General features: G+C 39.7%; 2 protein-coding genes across 2 annotated transcripts; both read left to right on the top strand.

The window, feature by feature from the left end:
* Positions 1 to 1,368: 1,368 nt before the first annotated feature.
* LOC121945617 (calcium homeostasis modulator protein 5-like) lies at positions 1,369 to 7,410 on the top strand. Its single transcript, XM_042489885.2, has 2 exons — positions 1,369 to 2,464; positions 4,463 to 7,410. Exons 1-2 carry the CDS (start codon positions 1,922 to 1,924, stop codon positions 4,850 to 4,852), a joined length of 933 nt encoding a protein of 310 aa, XP_042345819.1. The 5' UTR covers positions 1,369 to 1,921; the 3' UTR covers positions 4,853 to 7,410.
* A 2,217-nt stretch (positions 7,411 to 9,627) lies between these two features.
* Positions 9,628 to 17,718, top strand: rwdd1 (RWD domain containing 1). Its single transcript, XM_042489128.2, has 7 exons — positions 9,628 to 9,843; positions 10,235 to 10,300; positions 11,419 to 11,549; positions 14,660 to 14,803; positions 16,544 to 16,676; positions 16,783 to 16,845; positions 17,402 to 17,718. Exons 1-7 carry the CDS (start codon positions 9,771 to 9,773, stop codon positions 17,518 to 17,520), a joined length of 729 nt encoding a protein of 242 aa, XP_042345062.1. The 5' UTR covers positions 9,628 to 9,770; the 3' UTR covers positions 17,521 to 17,718.
* Positions 17,719 to 18,649: the final 931 nt, after the last annotated feature.

The following is an 18,649-nucleotide window of genomic DNA, read 5'->3' as shown; positions in this document are numbered from 1 at the left end:
CAGTGAGTACAAACAAAATAAGAACAAATAGTGGGTACGAGCAAAACTAAATGAACATTTCTATGTAAATAGTTTTACTTCTATGAGGCCTATTGTTAGCAAACTATTTGCATGTGCATTCATGGCCATTGCTAAATGGCTACATAGAAGAGGACGACTTGACAACAAATGCATTGCATATTTATTTATTTATTTATTTGTATGTAAGTCTCAGACATAGCTGGGGTGAGATGACTTTCAGCATCTGGGAAGGCTTCTAAACATGGGACAATGATGATACGGATAATGGTACCATCTATATGAGAATACCATCTGCAGGGCTGTACAGTCTGCCGTCCACTTATTACTTTCCCTAACGGGCTTCCTCTTAGCTTAAGGCTGGTGTGTGACGTAGTTCTGTAAAGCCGTATGAACTTCTTGCCAGAGAACTGCGGCCACTGGCCAAGTTACATGTTGCTAAAAGCAGCCGACCAGGGCGCTCTATGCGAGAAGGATAGACACCATTCACCCTGTTGAAAGTTAGTGTTTATTAGATCGGCCTGTAAACTGCTATTTGAAGGCAGAAAAGCACCATAATGTTGTTTAACAACAGCAAAACTATATCAAACCATCAGTTTACAAGCTCTCACAAAACTTGCACAGTAAGTCTCTTTATCCAGTTGTACCTTCAGAACTTTGCTAACACATGGCTTTTCGCTAAAAAGCTGAACTGAAAGTGAAATTTATTTTTGCTCTCTTCAAAGTCAGACTCCAACACTGAGGTTTTAGCATATTGACTACAGTCAATCAATAAATCAATATGTTATCATTTTTGCATGGAAGCATGCAAGAACAAAATTTCTTCAGTAAGTTTTCTTCACAAATCAGCATAAAACAGGATGATTAATTAATATACAAATGGTCGTTTTGTGGATCAAGTATTCCCTTAACCCTTTGAAACCTGGGCAAATTGGGGTTTTTTTGTATATCTTTTAAAAAGATGGGGAGAGGGCAGTGAGCAACTTAACAATACATGGCCCCACAAAAATGAGCAAAAAAATAGTTACAAGAAAATCACTTGACAATTAACAAAAAAAGAGTAAAAACAGACTAAAAATGACCTAGAAAAGAATGTGTATGTAAGAATGTATTTATTATATGATTGTTAAATATTTTTTTGCAACATAAATTTAAATTTAAATTTTAATCAAAAATTATCATTATAATTAAATTATAATTAGAAAGTTTTGGGAACCTCCCCCCTTATTTAAATAATCTTGTAATAATCCAACCCTTTTATTTTAAAACTAATTTATTTTTGTTAATTTTCGTATCACATTTTACTAATTTCTTGAAATTTGATAGACATTTCTTATCCGGCTAGTCATTTCCTTTTTCCCCCGTGTTTTCAAAAGAAATCAAACCTGTTTGCTCGGTGTTCAAAGGGTCAAATAGCTTGTCAAAGGTGTCTGAACATAGCATAAAAAATGATATCCTTTCAGGTTTCAAAGTGTTAAATGTACATATACTCAGAGTCATAAAACTAGACCAGCAGGATTTTTGTAAACCCCCTCAACATGATTTGAGCTGGACAGGGAGGCAGAGAAAAAGGGATGTGAATGTGAACAGAGGGGGGAAGTGGAGTGAAGCTGTATCGTTTTACAGCCGGGGTTGTACCTCTCAGAAGTGCAGCCTGGAGAAGAGGTGGATATATTGAGTGGAAAGCAGGGGGTGGGAGGGAGCATGAGACTAACTGAAGGAGGGGCCTGAAGACAAGAGAGCCAGCACAGGGAGGGGCACAGACAGGCTTGGCAGATGTGTTTTGAAAACACAGGACAGGAAATGACTGCAGACTGCTCAGACACTCAGCTTTTACACTTTTCACTCTCTTTCTTTCTCCTCGCTTAATTTCCGGTGGAGTGTGTGCGAAACCGCTGATGCCATGGATAACTTCCAGACTGTCCTGCGTTTCTTCATGAACCAGAAAGCCACCATTGGCTACAGTTTCATGGCTCTCCTGACAATAGGTGGGGAACGAGTCTTTTCCATGGTGTCCTTTCAGTGCCCGTGCAACCGTGACCAAAACTTTGCATACGGGCTGACTTTTCTATTGGGCCCGGCTGCAGTACTGCTGGTTTTAGGACTCTTCTTCAGCACCAGGCTGTGGAGGCTCTACACCGGCTGCTGCCTCGACCCCATGAAGCTGTGCCCCCGGGGGAATTGCTTCGGCTGCCTCAGAGTGTTCCTTAGCATCTTCACTGGAGCCTGTGTTGCCCCTATCATGTGGCTCTCTGTGGCTCTGCTCAATGGGACCTTTTATGAGTGTGCAGTCAGTGGTCTGGATGATAACCTGGTAGTGAATCTGCTCTGTCAAAACCAAACCTTGATATGTCGGCAGGAGCTTGCCCGGGTGCCCTGTGACCGCTCCAAACTGTCCAGTGATGAGCGCATGGAGCTGCTGCTGAAGTTCAGGGCTCAGTCACAGGTAAGAGACACTCAGCTAGTCTGAGGGAGCATTTAGAGGGCTGCAGATCAACTAACATTGAGGACTAAACTCCTCCCAGGGAGTTCAACTAATCTGATCGAACACATATACCTTTCTCCTGTGTGGATCTCAGGGGTAATCTCAGAAATTTCCAACACAAAATGTTACAGATTGGAGGAGTTCAAAAGATGAGGGTGTTTTCTACACAGGGAGGTTCAAATAAAAGCTGTCAGGTGCAATATGGAAAATGTAGGATCCAGTGTTTTGAGAGTTTGATCCATGACTAAAAGGTAGAAGAAGGTACAAGTTAGATTTATTGGTCATTTTTTAAAAAAAGTTTTCAAAAACTAAATTACATTTGTCTTTGATCCTGCTACAACTTTGAAGTTGGATGTTGGATGAACAGGATGTTTGCCTGTGATGCTTTAATTCTGATGGTTCTTCTTACCTCTGATTTTCTTTTGTCTCTCAAGCCTCCTAACTGTACTCATAGAGTAGCTAAACCCCAGACTTTTTGATTGAGTGCCTCCTCCCTAGAAAAGTCTAAAAAAATAGGCGGGGCAGGGAGCAGGATAAGACATGCCCAGTCACCCAATTGTGCTGCCTCTCGATCCACAGCATCCCCCCCAAACACACACAGGTAGTAGAATGAGTCCAATCTGTAGACCATAGTTTCATTCCCACTGCACAAAAAACCTGCTACCACCTGCTTACATCTGGTTTTCTAATTCAGTGGGAATGTGCACAATCAACATTCACACCGGGGTCAAATGACAGCATTAGTCATGGGTATTTATTGCTTCTGGCTCTGATTTGCATTGATGGAAACACAACACCCAGGTGAACACACTAATTTCAGCTCCTTAACCAGTGAGATGCAATGCTGCGCTGTCACTAATTACCTTCTGTCTACACCTAAGCAGCGCTCAAAAATCAGTCCAAATTAGTCTGCACAGAGTTTGTAACAGAGACTGAATCAGGAAGAGATATAGAAAGACAAGTAAAGAAAAGTAAAGACAAGTGTGACGTTGCACAGACAGACCAACCTTTAAATCCAACACGTTGCCACTGGCGCAGTTTTAGTTTTTTAGCTTTACAACTCAGTCAAGAAACAGCCTCTAAAAGACAAGTTTGTTGGCTTGGATCACCTGCAGTTCAAAAAAATGAACACGTTATGTACGAACTTTAACCGCATTGAGATGAACATGTTAACGCTGACAGCCCTACTTACAGTACAATGCAGTACAGGAGGAATTTAGCACCATGACTGTCAGTATAGATTGATGATATAGGCTACTCTCTAATTTGCTAGAGCTCATCTTAATGACAAAGGCCAGCTCAGCCTGTTTGCATACAATGAAACCAGGTTAAGCTTGTGCAGGGGACTGAAATCAGCTAACTCTCTTATCCACCATCTCCAACACTTAATTTCATGAACTCTCTACTACACACTAAAAAATGACAAATCTCTTAAGGCTGCAAGCGAGCATAAGCGTAAAGCATCAAGGTCTTATGACCACATTTGAGGCAAATGTTTTCAACCCACTAGGAGGGCTTTCAAAAAAAAAAGAACATGTCATTTCCTGTTGCCAGTAAGTGGTGCTATTTCTATCATTTATGATTGGCACATAGATGTCACAAGGCTGGGACTCTTATCAAGCATGTGTAGTTTGGGGAAGATTTGACCATGTACAGTGGAGTTACAAACTAATCTCTATTTGTAGCGAAACATAGATATTTGTCACCTAGGGTTAAAAAATAGTCATAATTACAACAGGGTTCTTGAACCGTTCAGTGCTCGGGCCCTAAATATAATTGATAATTGGACAATAACAACAGTTGTCAGCTTGAGTGTGAAAGTATTGCTGTCAGCCCTGAAGCAGCCTTCAGTGTCGGGGAAGTCAAAGTGGAACGGTATTCATTAGAACAGATATATATTCTAGTGGGATTTCAAAGAGTTAAGTGTGTATCAGTGCCTAACACTCTGTATGTCTGCAGATCCTGGGCTGGTGTATTATTATCATCTCTGCCGTTGGAGGCCTCTTGGGCACCTGCTACACAAACTGTCGCTCCAAAGTCAGCTTCCTACAGCTGACATTTTGGAAACGCTACATGGAGAAAGAGAAGGAGCGCTTTGACACCTTTGCTGTGGAATACGCCTCCAAACTGGCCGACAGAAACCTGCAGAGCTTCTTTGAGAACAAGGACCCTGATCTGTTTCCCTTTCCTAACCACAAGGCATGGGAGGAGATCTCTGCATACTACACCTTTTCCAGGAGTGAGCAGTATTACAGCACCCTGCAGCGCTACGTGGAGAGGACAGACAAGGACTTCACACCAGAGAAGAGACCTGTACTGGACTTGGAGCACGGAATGGAGATGCACTGAGAAAGGCTACACTGTGGTGAGACTGTGAGATTCGGTACTCAGCACTGTTGGTATTTAACTCTTAGTCTATTGTTCGTGCAGGTCTAACTCAGGACTAGCTGTTGCAGGCTGCCTGCTCACTGACAAAGCTGCCTTTCTGTCTGTTTTACTCTAAAGAATGTGACCGTTGCCAAGCAGCAATGGTACAACCTACTCTAAGCACATGAGATCATAAAGGGCGTAACCACTAATTCCCTCTGCCTCTGAAACACTGCATGCATTTGAGGCCTTCTAGTACTGACATTACTTTTGAAATTTTTTGTCTCACTTTGGGTTTGCAAAGTAAGTTATTAACATATTTTATATTATAATATAGGTATACTATGCAGGAATTGTTGGTCAGCCTTCTGTTTGTCAACAGACTTACCAACAAAAGTGCAAACCAACCCCAGATTCACTTTTGTTTAGGAGTGACTTTTGTCGCCATTTTACTGCACTATATTTGCTTTTTTCAGCGCTGTGTCCATGATTATCATAGCTCCCCCTAAGAATGCATGCTGCTTATGGTTTGGTACCTGGTCATTACCATTTTTATGAAGTCCATACCAGCCCAGCTTAAGTGCCCAGGAATATCTAAAGCAAAATGAAAAGAAAAGAATCAAATCCAGGCAGAAGGCAGAATCTCTGCAGATAAATACAACAACACACACTCAGCACATTTACATGATGTTAGAAAAAGTGGAATTATTGTGTTAGTCTGACTAAGACTGGACTTCTACAAAGACATGTCAACATGTTAGTCCGACTGAAATGGTATTAAATCAAATTTCTCAGAGTCGGACTAAAACACCTAGATTATGCGGTTGGGGGTCGATTTACTCTTTACTCTTTCATGAATATGCCTCAACTGGATCGGGCCATTCTGATGTACTCCATAGTCCCCACGCTTATATCTGACCCAGATATTGAACAGCACAAATTCATAGAAGAAAGCCAGGTAAAACAAAAGAAATACAGGGAAAGAAAACAAAGCAAGACACAGTTATGAATATGGTGAATTTGAGAGGAATAACCACATTTACAGCCTGCTAACTTGTTTGGTGTGTGACGTAATAGGTCAACCGATAACCGAGCTATAACCATTGCTCCACCGAACTGTGCATGCAGAGTGAGTGGCTCAGAAGTGCTGATTGAGAGGGATTACATTTATATGAGCCTTTTGATTTTTTTTTTTAGGCAAATCCTGCATGGTTTACCTTTAACTAACTTACAGTAAGTCTATGCATTCAGGGCCATCATGACTGAAAACACTGAGGTCATGATCCTTGCCATTATTTCTAAGAATTTGGGGAGTTCAGCAATAAGGACAGTGGTAGTTCCTTTACTACTGTTGTTTTATAAAAGCCTCTTACATCAGCTCTGACACTGAAGACCTTTGCACACCAAGTCTGTATTTTTTGTCTGAAATTGTTGCACAGTTAAAAATAAACCTCATGTTGTGTCAATCACATTCACACACTGACAATGAAACACTCACTCATGTTTTTGGAACAGATAATATATTCTGTGTTTTTTTTCATATTTGTCAAAACTCTGGAGGGTTGTTTGACCAGTAAAGAAAATATGGCGGTGCGGCAGAACAACACAGAGAAACAGGTTGCACACTATCTTTTCATAACCCATAAGAAACCTATTTTCAACTGGTCAGATAGTAACAGTCAGGTGGAGGACGATGTGTTAGAGGATGAGAACCACACACAGACGGAGAGAGAGTAACACTGTAAAAACTGAGGCAGGAAAGCTCCACCTCTTTAGGTAGCTGTGGTGAAAGGGAGCAAATGTGTCTTTACATTTTGTCTTGGATTGGGAATTTTTTGCAAAATATAGAACAACAACAACAACAAAAAACTGACTCAGTGTTCAGTGTCAGTGTTTTTGTTTTTGTTTTAAGCAACATACACCAAGCAACCTGCCTCTCCCAGCTGTAACAATGTATGATGATGATGTATTGTTCGTGGAGTGACAGAGGGAGAGACAGAAGCTGTACGGCTCACATCTAGAGACATGTCTTCTCACACATTCACTTAGACATGATGGTGATGGTCGGGAAGTGTTTTTCAGATCCTGGTTATGGCCCTGGTCGCATTTTAATGAGTAATAAATCAAAAAACTGACAAAGTGTACGAAATGCAAAAACAAAAAACAGTGCAAAAAACAGTGCATCAACTTGCTCGTTTTGTGTGTGTGTGTGTGTGTGTGTGTGTGTGTGTGCGCGTGTGTAACACGTCAACTAAGGCAGTACTTTAGTAAAAGCTAACATCTGTAAACGTGCCTGTGTATAATATGGTAATGTTTGACAATGAGTGAAGTGTTACTTCCACTGACCTGTGTGTGTCAGGGCTGTCTGGGCTGTGGAATTATCCTGATGCAGTCTTTCAGCATTCCATTGTGTCTGATCCACAGGCACAGACATGAGCATGATGCCCAGCCGTGTAATTACACTGTCACTGTGCAATTTTCATGAAAAGCTTTTATTTGTATCCTTGTATGTCATTAAAATTATATTCGTTGTATATGTATTTTGGCATTTTTTTCTTTTATTTGTTAAGACTGAAGTTTCAGCAAGAAAGGGAGAGAGCAGCAAAGGGCTATAGGTTGGAATCAAATATGCAGCCACAACAATAAAGACATAGACTTGTGTAGATGGGGCACTCACTCTACCAGGTGACCTATAGGTTACCCCCGCCCTCAGCTTTTTCATTGGACCTCATCTGTGTCCCATGCTGTGGATGAGAATATTCAATTCAAGTCAAGACAATTTTATTTATAAAGCCCATTGACATTAATCACAATTAGCCGGAAAAAAAAACAACTTTAACAGTGAAAAAATGGCAGAATTCTTAGAAAGAACAACTGAGGAGTAATCCCTCTTCCAAGATGGACAGACGTGCAATGGATGATGTGTTTACAGAACAGATCACCATTATAAAATTAACATATTGAAAGACTAGGCAGCATTAAAAATTATTCAAATCAAGCACACTCTAACAGGGCAGGCTGTGTTTACATTCTACTTGTTATACACACTAATTCATATGTACTCATGTTTGAGGCTGGGGCTCCTCTGATGCTCCCCATGAGGCAGTTTTGGAACAGAGCACCTGGAGAAAGTCCAGGTGCCAAAGTTGTATAATGTTTTAGCATTAGCAGCACATTAGCCTACTCTAAAATAACATACCGTGAACATTAAAAAACCACTGCCACTGAAAACATATTAAGAATGTTAGGGCATAATGTTCTAACCATGTTATCGAAAATATCTTTGGAATGGAGTATTGTTATCTATAATTTACAAGTGTTATGCTTCAGTTTGTCAGTAGAGGAGATGCAGTATCATCAGCCAGTACAATCATAGACTCCTCAACCATTGGGGATTATATCCTTTAGGTAATTTCATATCCTTAATCAGACTCACCTACATCTGATTTAGAGTCACCTGTTAACCTGTATGTTTTTGGACTGCTGGAGGAGACAATCCACATTGACACAAGAAGAACATGCAACCCTGCACCCAGGATTTGGTCCCTCTTGCTCTGAGTTGACAGTGCTAACCACTGCACTGTCCACCAATGTGACAAGGAATGTAAATACATTCATCCAATATTCAGTAAAAAGCTGCTTTCATTCTGTTTTTTTTTTTTTAATAAAATGTATTCAGTGCTTTAGTCTCTAGCAAAAACAGCAACAGGATTTAGAATATAACAGTAACATTTCTGATGAAAGTCATATTAATTTCCCTTTTCTAATATGATGATCTTATTCATTTTAAAAATGTATTTAATTTTTTCATTATTTTAGTTATTTATCTTCCAACTCATAATCCCGCAAACAAAACAAAACAAAACAAAACAAAACAAAACAAAACAAAACAAAACAAAACAAAACAAAACAAAACAAAACAAAACAAAACAAAACAAAACAAAACACTAGAAAATGCTACCATAAGTGGGAAAAACCCCCACCAAAGGCAGGACAAAACCTATAAATAGAAAGAAAATAATATAATAAAATATATAATAAATAAATTTTTAAAAAAAATGAAAATAGCAATAATTAAAAAAATAGAGGTAAAGGATAGCAGCACAAAGTAAAATAATAAATAGGCTAAATATTGAAAATACTGAAATGATATAGGGAGAAGTAAAACTGTGAAACAGACTAAAGTATATAAATAAATAGTCAATAGATAAATTAAGTTGAATTAAAAGCCAAACTGAAAAGGTAGGTTTTGAGTTTTGAGTTGTCTCACGTGACAGCAGTATGTCAGCCCCACAGACTGTAAATAAATACATATTCAGGCTATGGTCAGCACTGTGAAGCACACCGGATATAAATTGTTATTGCACTACGCCTTTCACCATGTCAGCCGGGATGGCTGGATGATTTCCTCTCCAACTCTGTTACTGTTATTATCATGGATGTATTGAGTTATTATGGCCAGTGGATGGTGCTGTCGTTTTGTTTGTCAGCTGCGCTTGCGTTAGTCAATAAAGTTTATGGGGAAAAAAATCATGTTCTTCATCAGTGCGTTGCAGACCCAACAAATGGATCCGAAGCTTTTATCGTCCCCTCACTCGAAAGTATGTTTAGAACTACTGAATTAAGCAGAAAGACCTGTAGTCACAGCACACACACACAGTGAGCATATGTTTCAACCACATACTGTATATGAAGATATACACTCTGTGGTTCCCACAGCAGGATCTCCTCCACATCAAACGTTCCTCAGCTGGACTCCTGCACGCTGTCAGACGTGACAGGCGGAGCGAAGATGTTATCGAGCTGGAGCCTGGCAGCAGCACGCAGTTCGCCGGTGTGTTAGCTTCCACAGAGAGGTGATGATCTGTCCACCCTCCAGATAACCTGCAGCCCCGCCAACATGACAGACTACGCCGAGGAGCAAAGAAATGAATTGGAAGCGATAGAGTCCATCTACCCGGACTCCTTCACAGGTTGGTATTTTACTGTGACACGCTCAACACAGCTAGCTCGGAGGCTAGCAGGTTAGTGGGCTGACTGCTAACACTGTCTAACGCTCCTAAATGATAAATTTAACACGCTTAGATAACAGCTTGCTCTGGCACTCGTTACTACACATTCACTGTTGTAATGTTACTCGAGCTAACTGTGAGACATGCAGCAGAGACAGACCAGCTGTACACGGGGCCCTAACTGTCTCACAACGGAGAAGATCAGATGTGGCTGCCTCTACATGTTATTATATATATATATATATATATATATATATATTTATATATATATATATATATATATTCTCAAACAGCGAGATGTAGAAATAATGATGATTCTAATCAATGTGTGTGTGTGTGTGTGTGTTTGTAGTGCTTTCAGATGATCCCGCCAGCTTCACCATCACTGTAACATCAGATGCAGGGGAAAATGATGAAAGTGAGTATATTGGTAAATTGATTGCATTATTTTAGCACTTTTCTAGTCATTCAGCCACTCAGAGCACTACCAGTTACATTCATCCATACACACACACACACATTCACACGCTGGTCGCCCAGGCTGCTGTACAAGCTGCCACCCGCTATTCAGTAAGCATTCATCGACACTCACACTCTGATGGAACAGCCATCAGGAGCAATTTGGTGTTCAGTGTCTTGCCCAAGGATCAACATGTTGACAAGAGTAGCTTGGGATCGAACAACAGACCTTTTGAGTAGAGAACTAGCCACTCTGCTACCTGAGCCACAGCCACATGTGTGTGTTTACGAAATGTCATCCATCCCACACATTGAGAGATTATTGTTGACGGACATTGTTATGAAATCTCACCTTGTTCATTGTGAACTTTGTCAGAGATGTTAAAGGAAATATTCCAAATATGGTGTGAGAGAAAGTGGTTGTGAGTGAAACATGGTAGAGTGGATCTGAGTTGTGAAAGCTGTAAATACCCTGAAAACTAAGACTGTAAGTTGAAATATAGAACATGGAGAAGGTCAGGCAAAATGCATGGATGTGGTTCAGGTTGTTCATTATTCTTTGGTTTGCTATGCTGAAGGTGTGGGGTTTTTTACGTTGAGGGAGGAATGATAAATGCATACATGTATTAATATATCTGTTATCTGATTCTGTGCTTTATATGGATAATGGTAGGCAGGTGTATACATATATACAATAAATGCGCACATGTATTAGTAATAGTTCAATTACTATTATTATCTGAGTAGGATGATCTTATTCATTTTCACATCTTACATATTTCTGTATGTTTATTTCATTTTACTTTTTTGGACAATCTTTATATTATATGACTTTGACATCACAGGTCATCCTAAGCCAGCCAGGTGGGGAGGGTTACACAATAGATTAATTTTCCTTCTGGAGTTTTGATACTTACAAAATTTTTAAAACATGGACACATATGGATGAGCTGTGGCTATGTATATATGATATATATTAATACGCTGCAAAGAAAGTAAATAAAATACTGATCACATAAAAAAGAAAGTTGGACTATAGGAAACTGTGATGATAGGAGCTGTCTTTTGCTCTTTCAGCTGTGGAAGCAACATTAAAGTTCACATATGTAGAGAAATATCCAGACGAGCCTCCGCTGTGGGAGATCCACTCCCAGGAGAACTTGGAGGACAGTGACGTGGAGGAAATCCTCACCTTACTGCAGCAGCAGGTCTGTCCATCTCAGCTTGATATGATCACCTTCATTTACACTGGTCCCTGCCCCATATCCTCTGAACACTACCTGTCTGGCAAACTGTTCTCTGGAGTGTTTCTCTGGATGCTCTTGCAGATACTTTTTATATCTTAACTACCAAAAATGCAAATTAAATCCCTTGCTGTCCATCTGAAATGTAATGTCATGTAAATAAATTGACTTGACCTTTTCCTGATAAAGAATACATTCACCAGGGCAGAGTGCATGGCTCATGCCAGTTTGCATTTTATGTATGTGCTTAGGTGCAGCTCACTTGGGTCTGTTTAGATAATAGTGTGCTCCTCAGTGCTACTGCTAACAACATTATGTTTGAGCTCATTCCACTGTATGGTCCAGCCTGAAACGACCAGACTCGACTCACTTTTTGTAGTAGTTTGTGTTCATTTCATCGGTATTTGTGCATGTTTTCTGAGAGCTTACCAATACAGACAAAACGGAGAAGAACCACCACTGATTGTAGAGACAGTGAAGCATGGTCTAAGCGAGATATGACCATAGGAACAAAGAAATTTAAATAATGGCAGAACAGAGGAGAAGAATTCTGTGAGCGGTGGTGAGCAGTACAGAGCATTGAGGGACTCATTGATACAAAAGCTATTGTAGAGACCGAGTACCGTACCTGTTAGTGTTGGTGTTGCAATACCCCAAAAAGTTGTTTGCCAACTGCCAATAAACCTCAAAGAAGAGGAAGAAACTGGGGATCAGTAGAGTGGTTGAGTTTATCCAGTGATTCAGTTTGAAAACACACAGGAACGTTTGCTGCATTATCAACGGCTATAAACATTATGATGACCCATGTTTTCTGGTAGTTTACTCTGAAAATCTGCAAGTCCTGCACACGTCCATTTCTAAATTGAAGGTGGGCCTCCAGAAGTGAGCTGCTGGAAATTGTAGGCGCTCATTCTACAAACCAGGTATGAAAACATGTCAGGAAAAGTTACATTTGGCAGCTCGTTAGAATCGCTCAACCACTCCTTGTGTTCATATGGATAGAGAATGTTTAATTCCTTTAAGTGGCGCTCCTTTGCTTCGTTCTTCAGCTTCTCTCAGTGCGTCATGTTGCTCTGGCTCTTGGACAGGCTCATTGTTTTCTGTCTCTCTTCTTCTTCTTATGAGGTTCCACCAAGCATAATGCTGCCTTCCACAGACAAAAGCTCTGGCTGCAGTTGAAAAGTTAAAATAATCTCCTTTCCTAACCATTTTCCTTGACCTACAGAGAAAACAAGGTCAAGAAATGATGTGAAGGAGAATTCATAAGGAGTTAGGAAAAGATGATTGCGGTGTTCAGAGAATCCGACTGCACTTCTCCTCGCTCTGTGATGATGCGATGGCGGATGTTATTGACGTGGGTCTGCTGTGATAGAACTGCAATGTTCACATGATGGACTACAAAAAGCACATCCTCACCGGATTGGATATTATGCAGTATGCAGTGTTTTTTGTAATTGTTTTATTTGTGTTTTCTTTTACAAACTATTTGCTGCCTTCTTCAGGCCCTTTTGTAATGTGGAGCTTAAAAAATGTGCTATAAACATTGAGTATTATTATTATGATCATGACTATACATGTCTATAATTATAATAATTAATATTATTATTGTTATCATTATTACTTTGCTCCGTGCGTACTCACTACATAGTTTAATGCATGTTATAAAGGCTAAATGAGGACAACCCGGTGAAAAATATTACATCCTTACCAAGGTGAGAATTAAAAATAAAAAGAAATATTGGCTCCCAGTCACAAAAGTAAAATGTAACATTGTCACACTCACCCTCCTTTCCCTCATATTTACTGTCATGAATCTTTATATGATTTCATGAAAATAGCCTAATATGAAATATGCATGACCTGTTACATCCACTGTTGTATATGATCATTCTAACGTTTCAGACATGATGGTAGCCTAAATTCTGGGCAATGATGTGATTATAAGCCAGTGTATATAACAGCTTAAGAAGCAGCACACAGATCAGTAAACAGCTACATGGTGAAGTGATGGTGTTTTTAAGTTATTTAGGCTCATACAGACTGTGGATCTATGATGTCATCAAACATTGATTCCCCAAATAGCGGCGGATGTTGCGCGTCACTTTAAAAGTTGTCGCTGCAAAGAATTGTGGGGCGGATTCTCTCCTTTCCTTTGGTAAAGGATAGTCTGGTATCCTATGCTAAAGGAGATTATAAAGGAAGCATTGATGCACCTTCCCTTAATCTTCTTCATCTTAGAACTGATTTAAATCATCATCACTCACTTCAACATAGTTTTATCAGCTCCATTTGGCTGTTTCCAGGCCCAATTTTGTGACCAGAGGGGATCAGGCTTTTGATGTCAGGGCTCCCAAACTCCTGTAGAGATTACATCATCAACATCTGTATCTACATTTGATTTGTGTAGTTGTGTATGTTGTTTTTATAATCTTGTACCACTTTACTACTAATTGACAGTTATATTATTTTTCAATCGTTTATGCGCTGCTCTGTTTTAATAGGGGTAATAGGGCAGAGTTATGGTTTTTTTGGGGGGGTTCCTTTGTCACTGTAAGAGTCTAAGGTCAGAGGGATGTTGTATGTTGTAAAGCCCTTTGTGGCAAATTGTGATTTGTGATAATGGGCTTTATAAATAAAATAGAATTGAATAGTTATTTAAATACTTTTGCTGTATTTATCTGATTTTATTGCCTTGTAAAGCCTTTTATAACATTTGTGCATACTGCTATATATATAAATCATATCATTATTCAGATCAAACCTCCCTACAAAAATCAAGTGTAATAATTTATGAGGCAAATAAAGGAATAAAAATAAGTGATTATACATAATAGTGCTTTTCTAATCAAAATATTGAAGTCACTGAGTTAGCAGCCTTTCATAGACAACCAGTGTAGTTTGGATCCTCTGCAATAACAGTAGATGCATCAGAAGCTGAGGACACAAACTATATGCTGTCTGCTGATGATATTTAGAATTAGTAATGGTTCCATACATCAGTGCCCAGCATCTCCTGGTCTGTGTGTTACCTGTGATAACAGTATCAACACTGTGTATATGTGCTCACTCTGCAGGCGGTAGAGAACTTGGGCATGGTGATGATTTTCACGCTGGTGACAGCCGTTCAGGAGAAACTCAACGAAATTGTGGATGTGATGAAAAGCAGACGAGAGGAGGAAAAACGGCGAAAAGAAGCAGAGGCAGAGGAAGCAGAGAAGGTAGCAACAGCAAAAACCTACACTACACATACTGTACATTTACCACATTTCCACATGATCCATCAGTCCTGTTCCTCAGCTCTAGTTTCAACATGGACCTAACAGATAGAAAAGGCAGGTTTATATATCCAGGTTTTTATAGAGCACATTTTGGTAACAAGGCAATTTAAAGTGGTCTACATGAAACATCACAAGCATCGAGTATACATTTTCTTTTTTTTTAAAAAAGAATTACATTATAAGAGGACATTGAAATACATTTAAAAAGCCTTTTAAGAACTCAAAAACAAAAAATAAAAACAAACTGAAATATGCTAAGACAGCTTTAAAATACTTGAATGAAAGTGTGAGACATTACTAAATATTTGATTTAACAAAAGGCAGCGACAAACAGAAAAGTCTTTAGCCTTAATTTAAGAGAACTGAGAGTTGCATAGAAACTAAACGCTGCTTCCTCATGTTTAGTCTTAACTGCAGGGACACAAAGTAGACCTGTCCAGAACATCTGAGAGGTCTGAATGGTTCAGACTGTAGATTGGGTCAGAAATGTATTTAGGTTCCAAACCATTCAGTGCTTTAAAAACCTTTGAAAAACCACTATAAAACGTTGTATTTTGAAATCCATTGTCTGAGAGAAAGGAAGCCAGTGTGAAGACCTCAGAGCATTGTTGGTCTTGGTGAGGACTTGAGCAGCAGCACTCTGAATCAGCTGTAGGTGTCTGATTATTCTTTTAGTGAGACACCATAGCAGTAGTCTAGTCTACTGAAAATGTAATCATGGACAAGTTTTTCCAAATCCTGCCAAGACACAAGTCCTTTTATCTGTATGTTCCTGAAGGTGACAGAAGGCTGACTATGTAACTGTCTTAATGTGGCTGTTTAAATTCAGGTCTGAATCCACCACCACACCAAGATTTCTGACTTGGTCTGTAGTTGTCAACATTGTCAGATGACATTGGCTAAGTCCCACCCCTCAACACAGACTGGCCAATCACAGCATAGCATTGGCCAGCTACGTCAAGGCTCTGACAACTATACAGCTATGTTTCATCGACTGCATTCATTTCAGATTTTCTGTATTTTCAGGCTGATTTTGTGGATTTTGAGCTGAACATTGTGCCTGGGATAGTATATAATAATATATACATATCATATAATAATACTCGTTACCCAGAGAGGCTGGAATGAGATACAGGGTTCCCACTGTCACAGAAAACCTGAAAAAAAATTCATGGAATTAATAAAAGTTTTGGAGAAATCATTCAATTCTGTATAATGAAATAGTTACACTAATTTTCCATGGAAAACCTTGCTAGTAATTTAACATAACGACAAATGTATTTTCTAAAGCTGATGACGTCACATAGCTGGAATATGTGTTGATGTGTGTCAGTGTTTTCTTCACTATAATGAGCATTTCTTCATTTTCTCTCTCCATTCCGTGTCCCCATTTATGTATGCCATTTATGTATGAATAGTGTTTGAATCTGATATTTGAAAATGTCCTTAGTCATGAAGAACTTTTGAAATTTCGTCCATGAAAATTAGTGGGAACCTTGGAGATAAACATTTCTCCCCCGTCCCAAAAGGTTGTTGGATGTTATGTTTAGTATTAGGTTGAGGATTGGCTGTGGTCAGTGATCGTATATAATGGTGTGTGTGTGTGTGTGTGTGTGTGTGTGTGTGTGTGTGTGTGTGTGTGTGTGTGTGCGTGCGCGCGCGTGCGTGTGTGTTTGACAGGTGGCGTTCCAGGGCACAGTGGTAACCATTGAAACCTTCCTGCTGTGGAAAGCCAAGTTTGAGCTGGAGATGGCTGAGCTAAGGAGGAAAAAGCAGAAAGAAGAGGAGCAGGGAGGAAAAGCCAAACTGACTGGTAAAGTATGAGGCTGTGATTCCAACACACTCCTCTGTGGAGGATCAAAACTTGCAAAGTCTGTCAGATACATGGAACTAAAGAAATGTAATCTGCACCACACCAGGTAAACAGCTGTTTGAGACAGACCATAACCTGGACACATCAGACATCCAGTTCCTTGAAGACGGTGAGTGTGTGAGTGGGGACATCTAGAGAGACAGACAAGGACAGAGATAAGAACAGACAGACAGATGGGGAGAGAGAGACAGGCAGAGACAGAAAGGGAAAGATGGCCAGATGCAACAATAAGAAAGGCAGAAACTGATGGAGGTCTCATTAGCCAATCAGAATCTGCACTCTGTGTCTATCCGTGGCATGAAAATGCTGAGTCATTGTTTAGTTTAACTTCTAATTAACAATAATTACTACTTGAAAGATATCAAAAGGCAAAAACCTGCATGTTTTCTTACTGAAATGTCTTCGCCATGAGCGTCCCAACTCTTAGATGTAGACATGTCTTTGGTGTGGATAAAGTAAAAACTGACTGCTGTATCAGTTTAAAAAGTCTCAATATTTTTGTTTTTGCTTACAACTTGATGGGTGAACTAAAATTTTAGCCAGTGGGGTGTAGACGGATTGCTTGTTGCTTTAAGGCAGAAAATGAACCAAGTGGATCTATTGGAGATGAATAAGTTTTTAGTTCCAGCTTTATTCTGACACACTCCTGCTTTCTTCCTCTGCAGCTGGAAACAACGTTGAAGTGGATGAGTCACTGTTCCAGGACATTGAGGACTTGGACTTGGACTTGGACGAGGATGACCCAGACTTTGACCCTTTAGAGATGGGAAGTGATGAAGACTAAAGCAGGACTAAGGACAGAGGACTGTTGAGGACCGATAAGACCATACCCACCCTTCTCTAGAATCTGATTATCTGACCAACACATTTTTCAAAGACTCTAACAGCTAGAGATTAAATCTTTATAAATACAACACACATATACACGCCCAGTACTTTTCACTTCTGTGTCCAAACAATTAAATTGATCAAATAAACCTGACGCTTGGCTGTGGTGTTGTTTGACATGCAGGACATCTCATCTCAGGCTTATCTCTTGGCCAGAGGAAGGCAGTAAAATATCAGGTTTTAAAGTAGCGATACCTCAGTTTGTGAATATACTCCACTGCAATTACTGCATTCCAACTCTTGAAGTTAAAGTGAAATGCTCAGTGTTTGCAGCAACATATACGATCAGCTTTGAAAATGAAAAGCACTCTTTATGGAGACTGAGCCTTCTCAGATTGTAGGTTTTATGCCTCCAAGCCGGCAATATTCAAGACCAGAGACATTATGTTTTCACACTGTATGTCCACCCGACCCATTTTCATGAATGCGATATCTCAACACCTTGAGTATGTTTTTTTCAAATTTAACACAAACGCCGCACTCAATGATGAATTGATTTGATTTTGGTTTTCAAAGGTCTCTGTGACCTCCTCTATCTCATTCTTGTGAACTTGATAAGTCAGGGAGGGAATTTCTTAAAATTTGTGAAAGTGATATCTCAACAACACCATGAGGAAATTTCTTTAAACTGGTCACAAACATTCACTTGGACTCAATGCTAGGCTGATTTGGTGTTTGAGGTCAAGATCACTGTGGCCCTGCATCTGCCTAATTTTTAATAGCTGAAGATGGCCTCCAGGGAATGTCCTCAAATTTGGCACAAACCTTCACTCGAGACTTGAGACTGAACTTATTAGTTTGGTCTTTGAGGGTCAAAGGTAAAGGTCACTGTGACCTCACGAAACACTTCTAGACATAAATCAAGTACTCTTAAGCTAATTGTGACAAGTGCTGTCATTTTATCATCCAAAGATCAACTGTGACATCAAAATGTTCTGCAAAACCACTTTATGTCTGTTACTCAACATGATGTCTTGGAACAGAAGGGGAGACATTTGGTCAGATACTGAGCTGGAGACACTGAT

The sequence above is a fragment of the Plectropomus leopardus genome, chromosome 11 (assembly GCF_026936395.1).
Source record: "Plectropomus leopardus strain MGB_pleo_1.0 chromosome 11, ASM2693639v1, whole genome shotgun sequence".
In the NCBI taxonomy this organism is placed as follows: domain Eukaryota; kingdom Metazoa; phylum Chordata; class Actinopteri; order Perciformes; family Serranidae; genus Plectropomus; species Plectropomus leopardus.
Note: the sequence above shows the minus strand (reverse complement) of the source record. Positions and strands in the feature narration are given on the sequence as shown.

What these genes read in the sequence shown, in the direction of transcription:
- LOC121945617 (XM_042489885.2), top strand. Translation starts at nt 1,922, where the DNA reads ATGGATAACTTCCAGACTGTCCTGCGTTTCTTCATGAACCAGAAAGCC. An exon ending in AGTTCAGGGCTCAGTCACAG is followed by an intron (nt 2,465 to 4,462) that starts GTAAGAGACACT and finishes GTATGTCTGCAG; the next exon opens with ATCCTGGGCTGGTGTATTAT.
- rwdd1 (XM_042489128.2), top strand. Translation starts at nt 9,771, where the DNA reads ATGACAGACTACGCCGAGGAGCAAAGAAATGAATTGGAAGCGATAGAG. An exon ending in AGGCAGAGGAAGCAGAGAAG is followed by an intron (nt 14,804 to 16,543) that starts GTAGCAACAGCA and finishes TGTGTTTGACAG; the next exon opens with GTGGCGTTCCAGGGCACAGT. An exon ending in CATCCAGTTCCTTGAAGACG is followed by an intron (nt 16,846 to 17,401) that starts GTGAGTGTGTGA and finishes CTTCCTCTGCAG; the next exon opens with CTGGAAACAACGTTGAAGTG.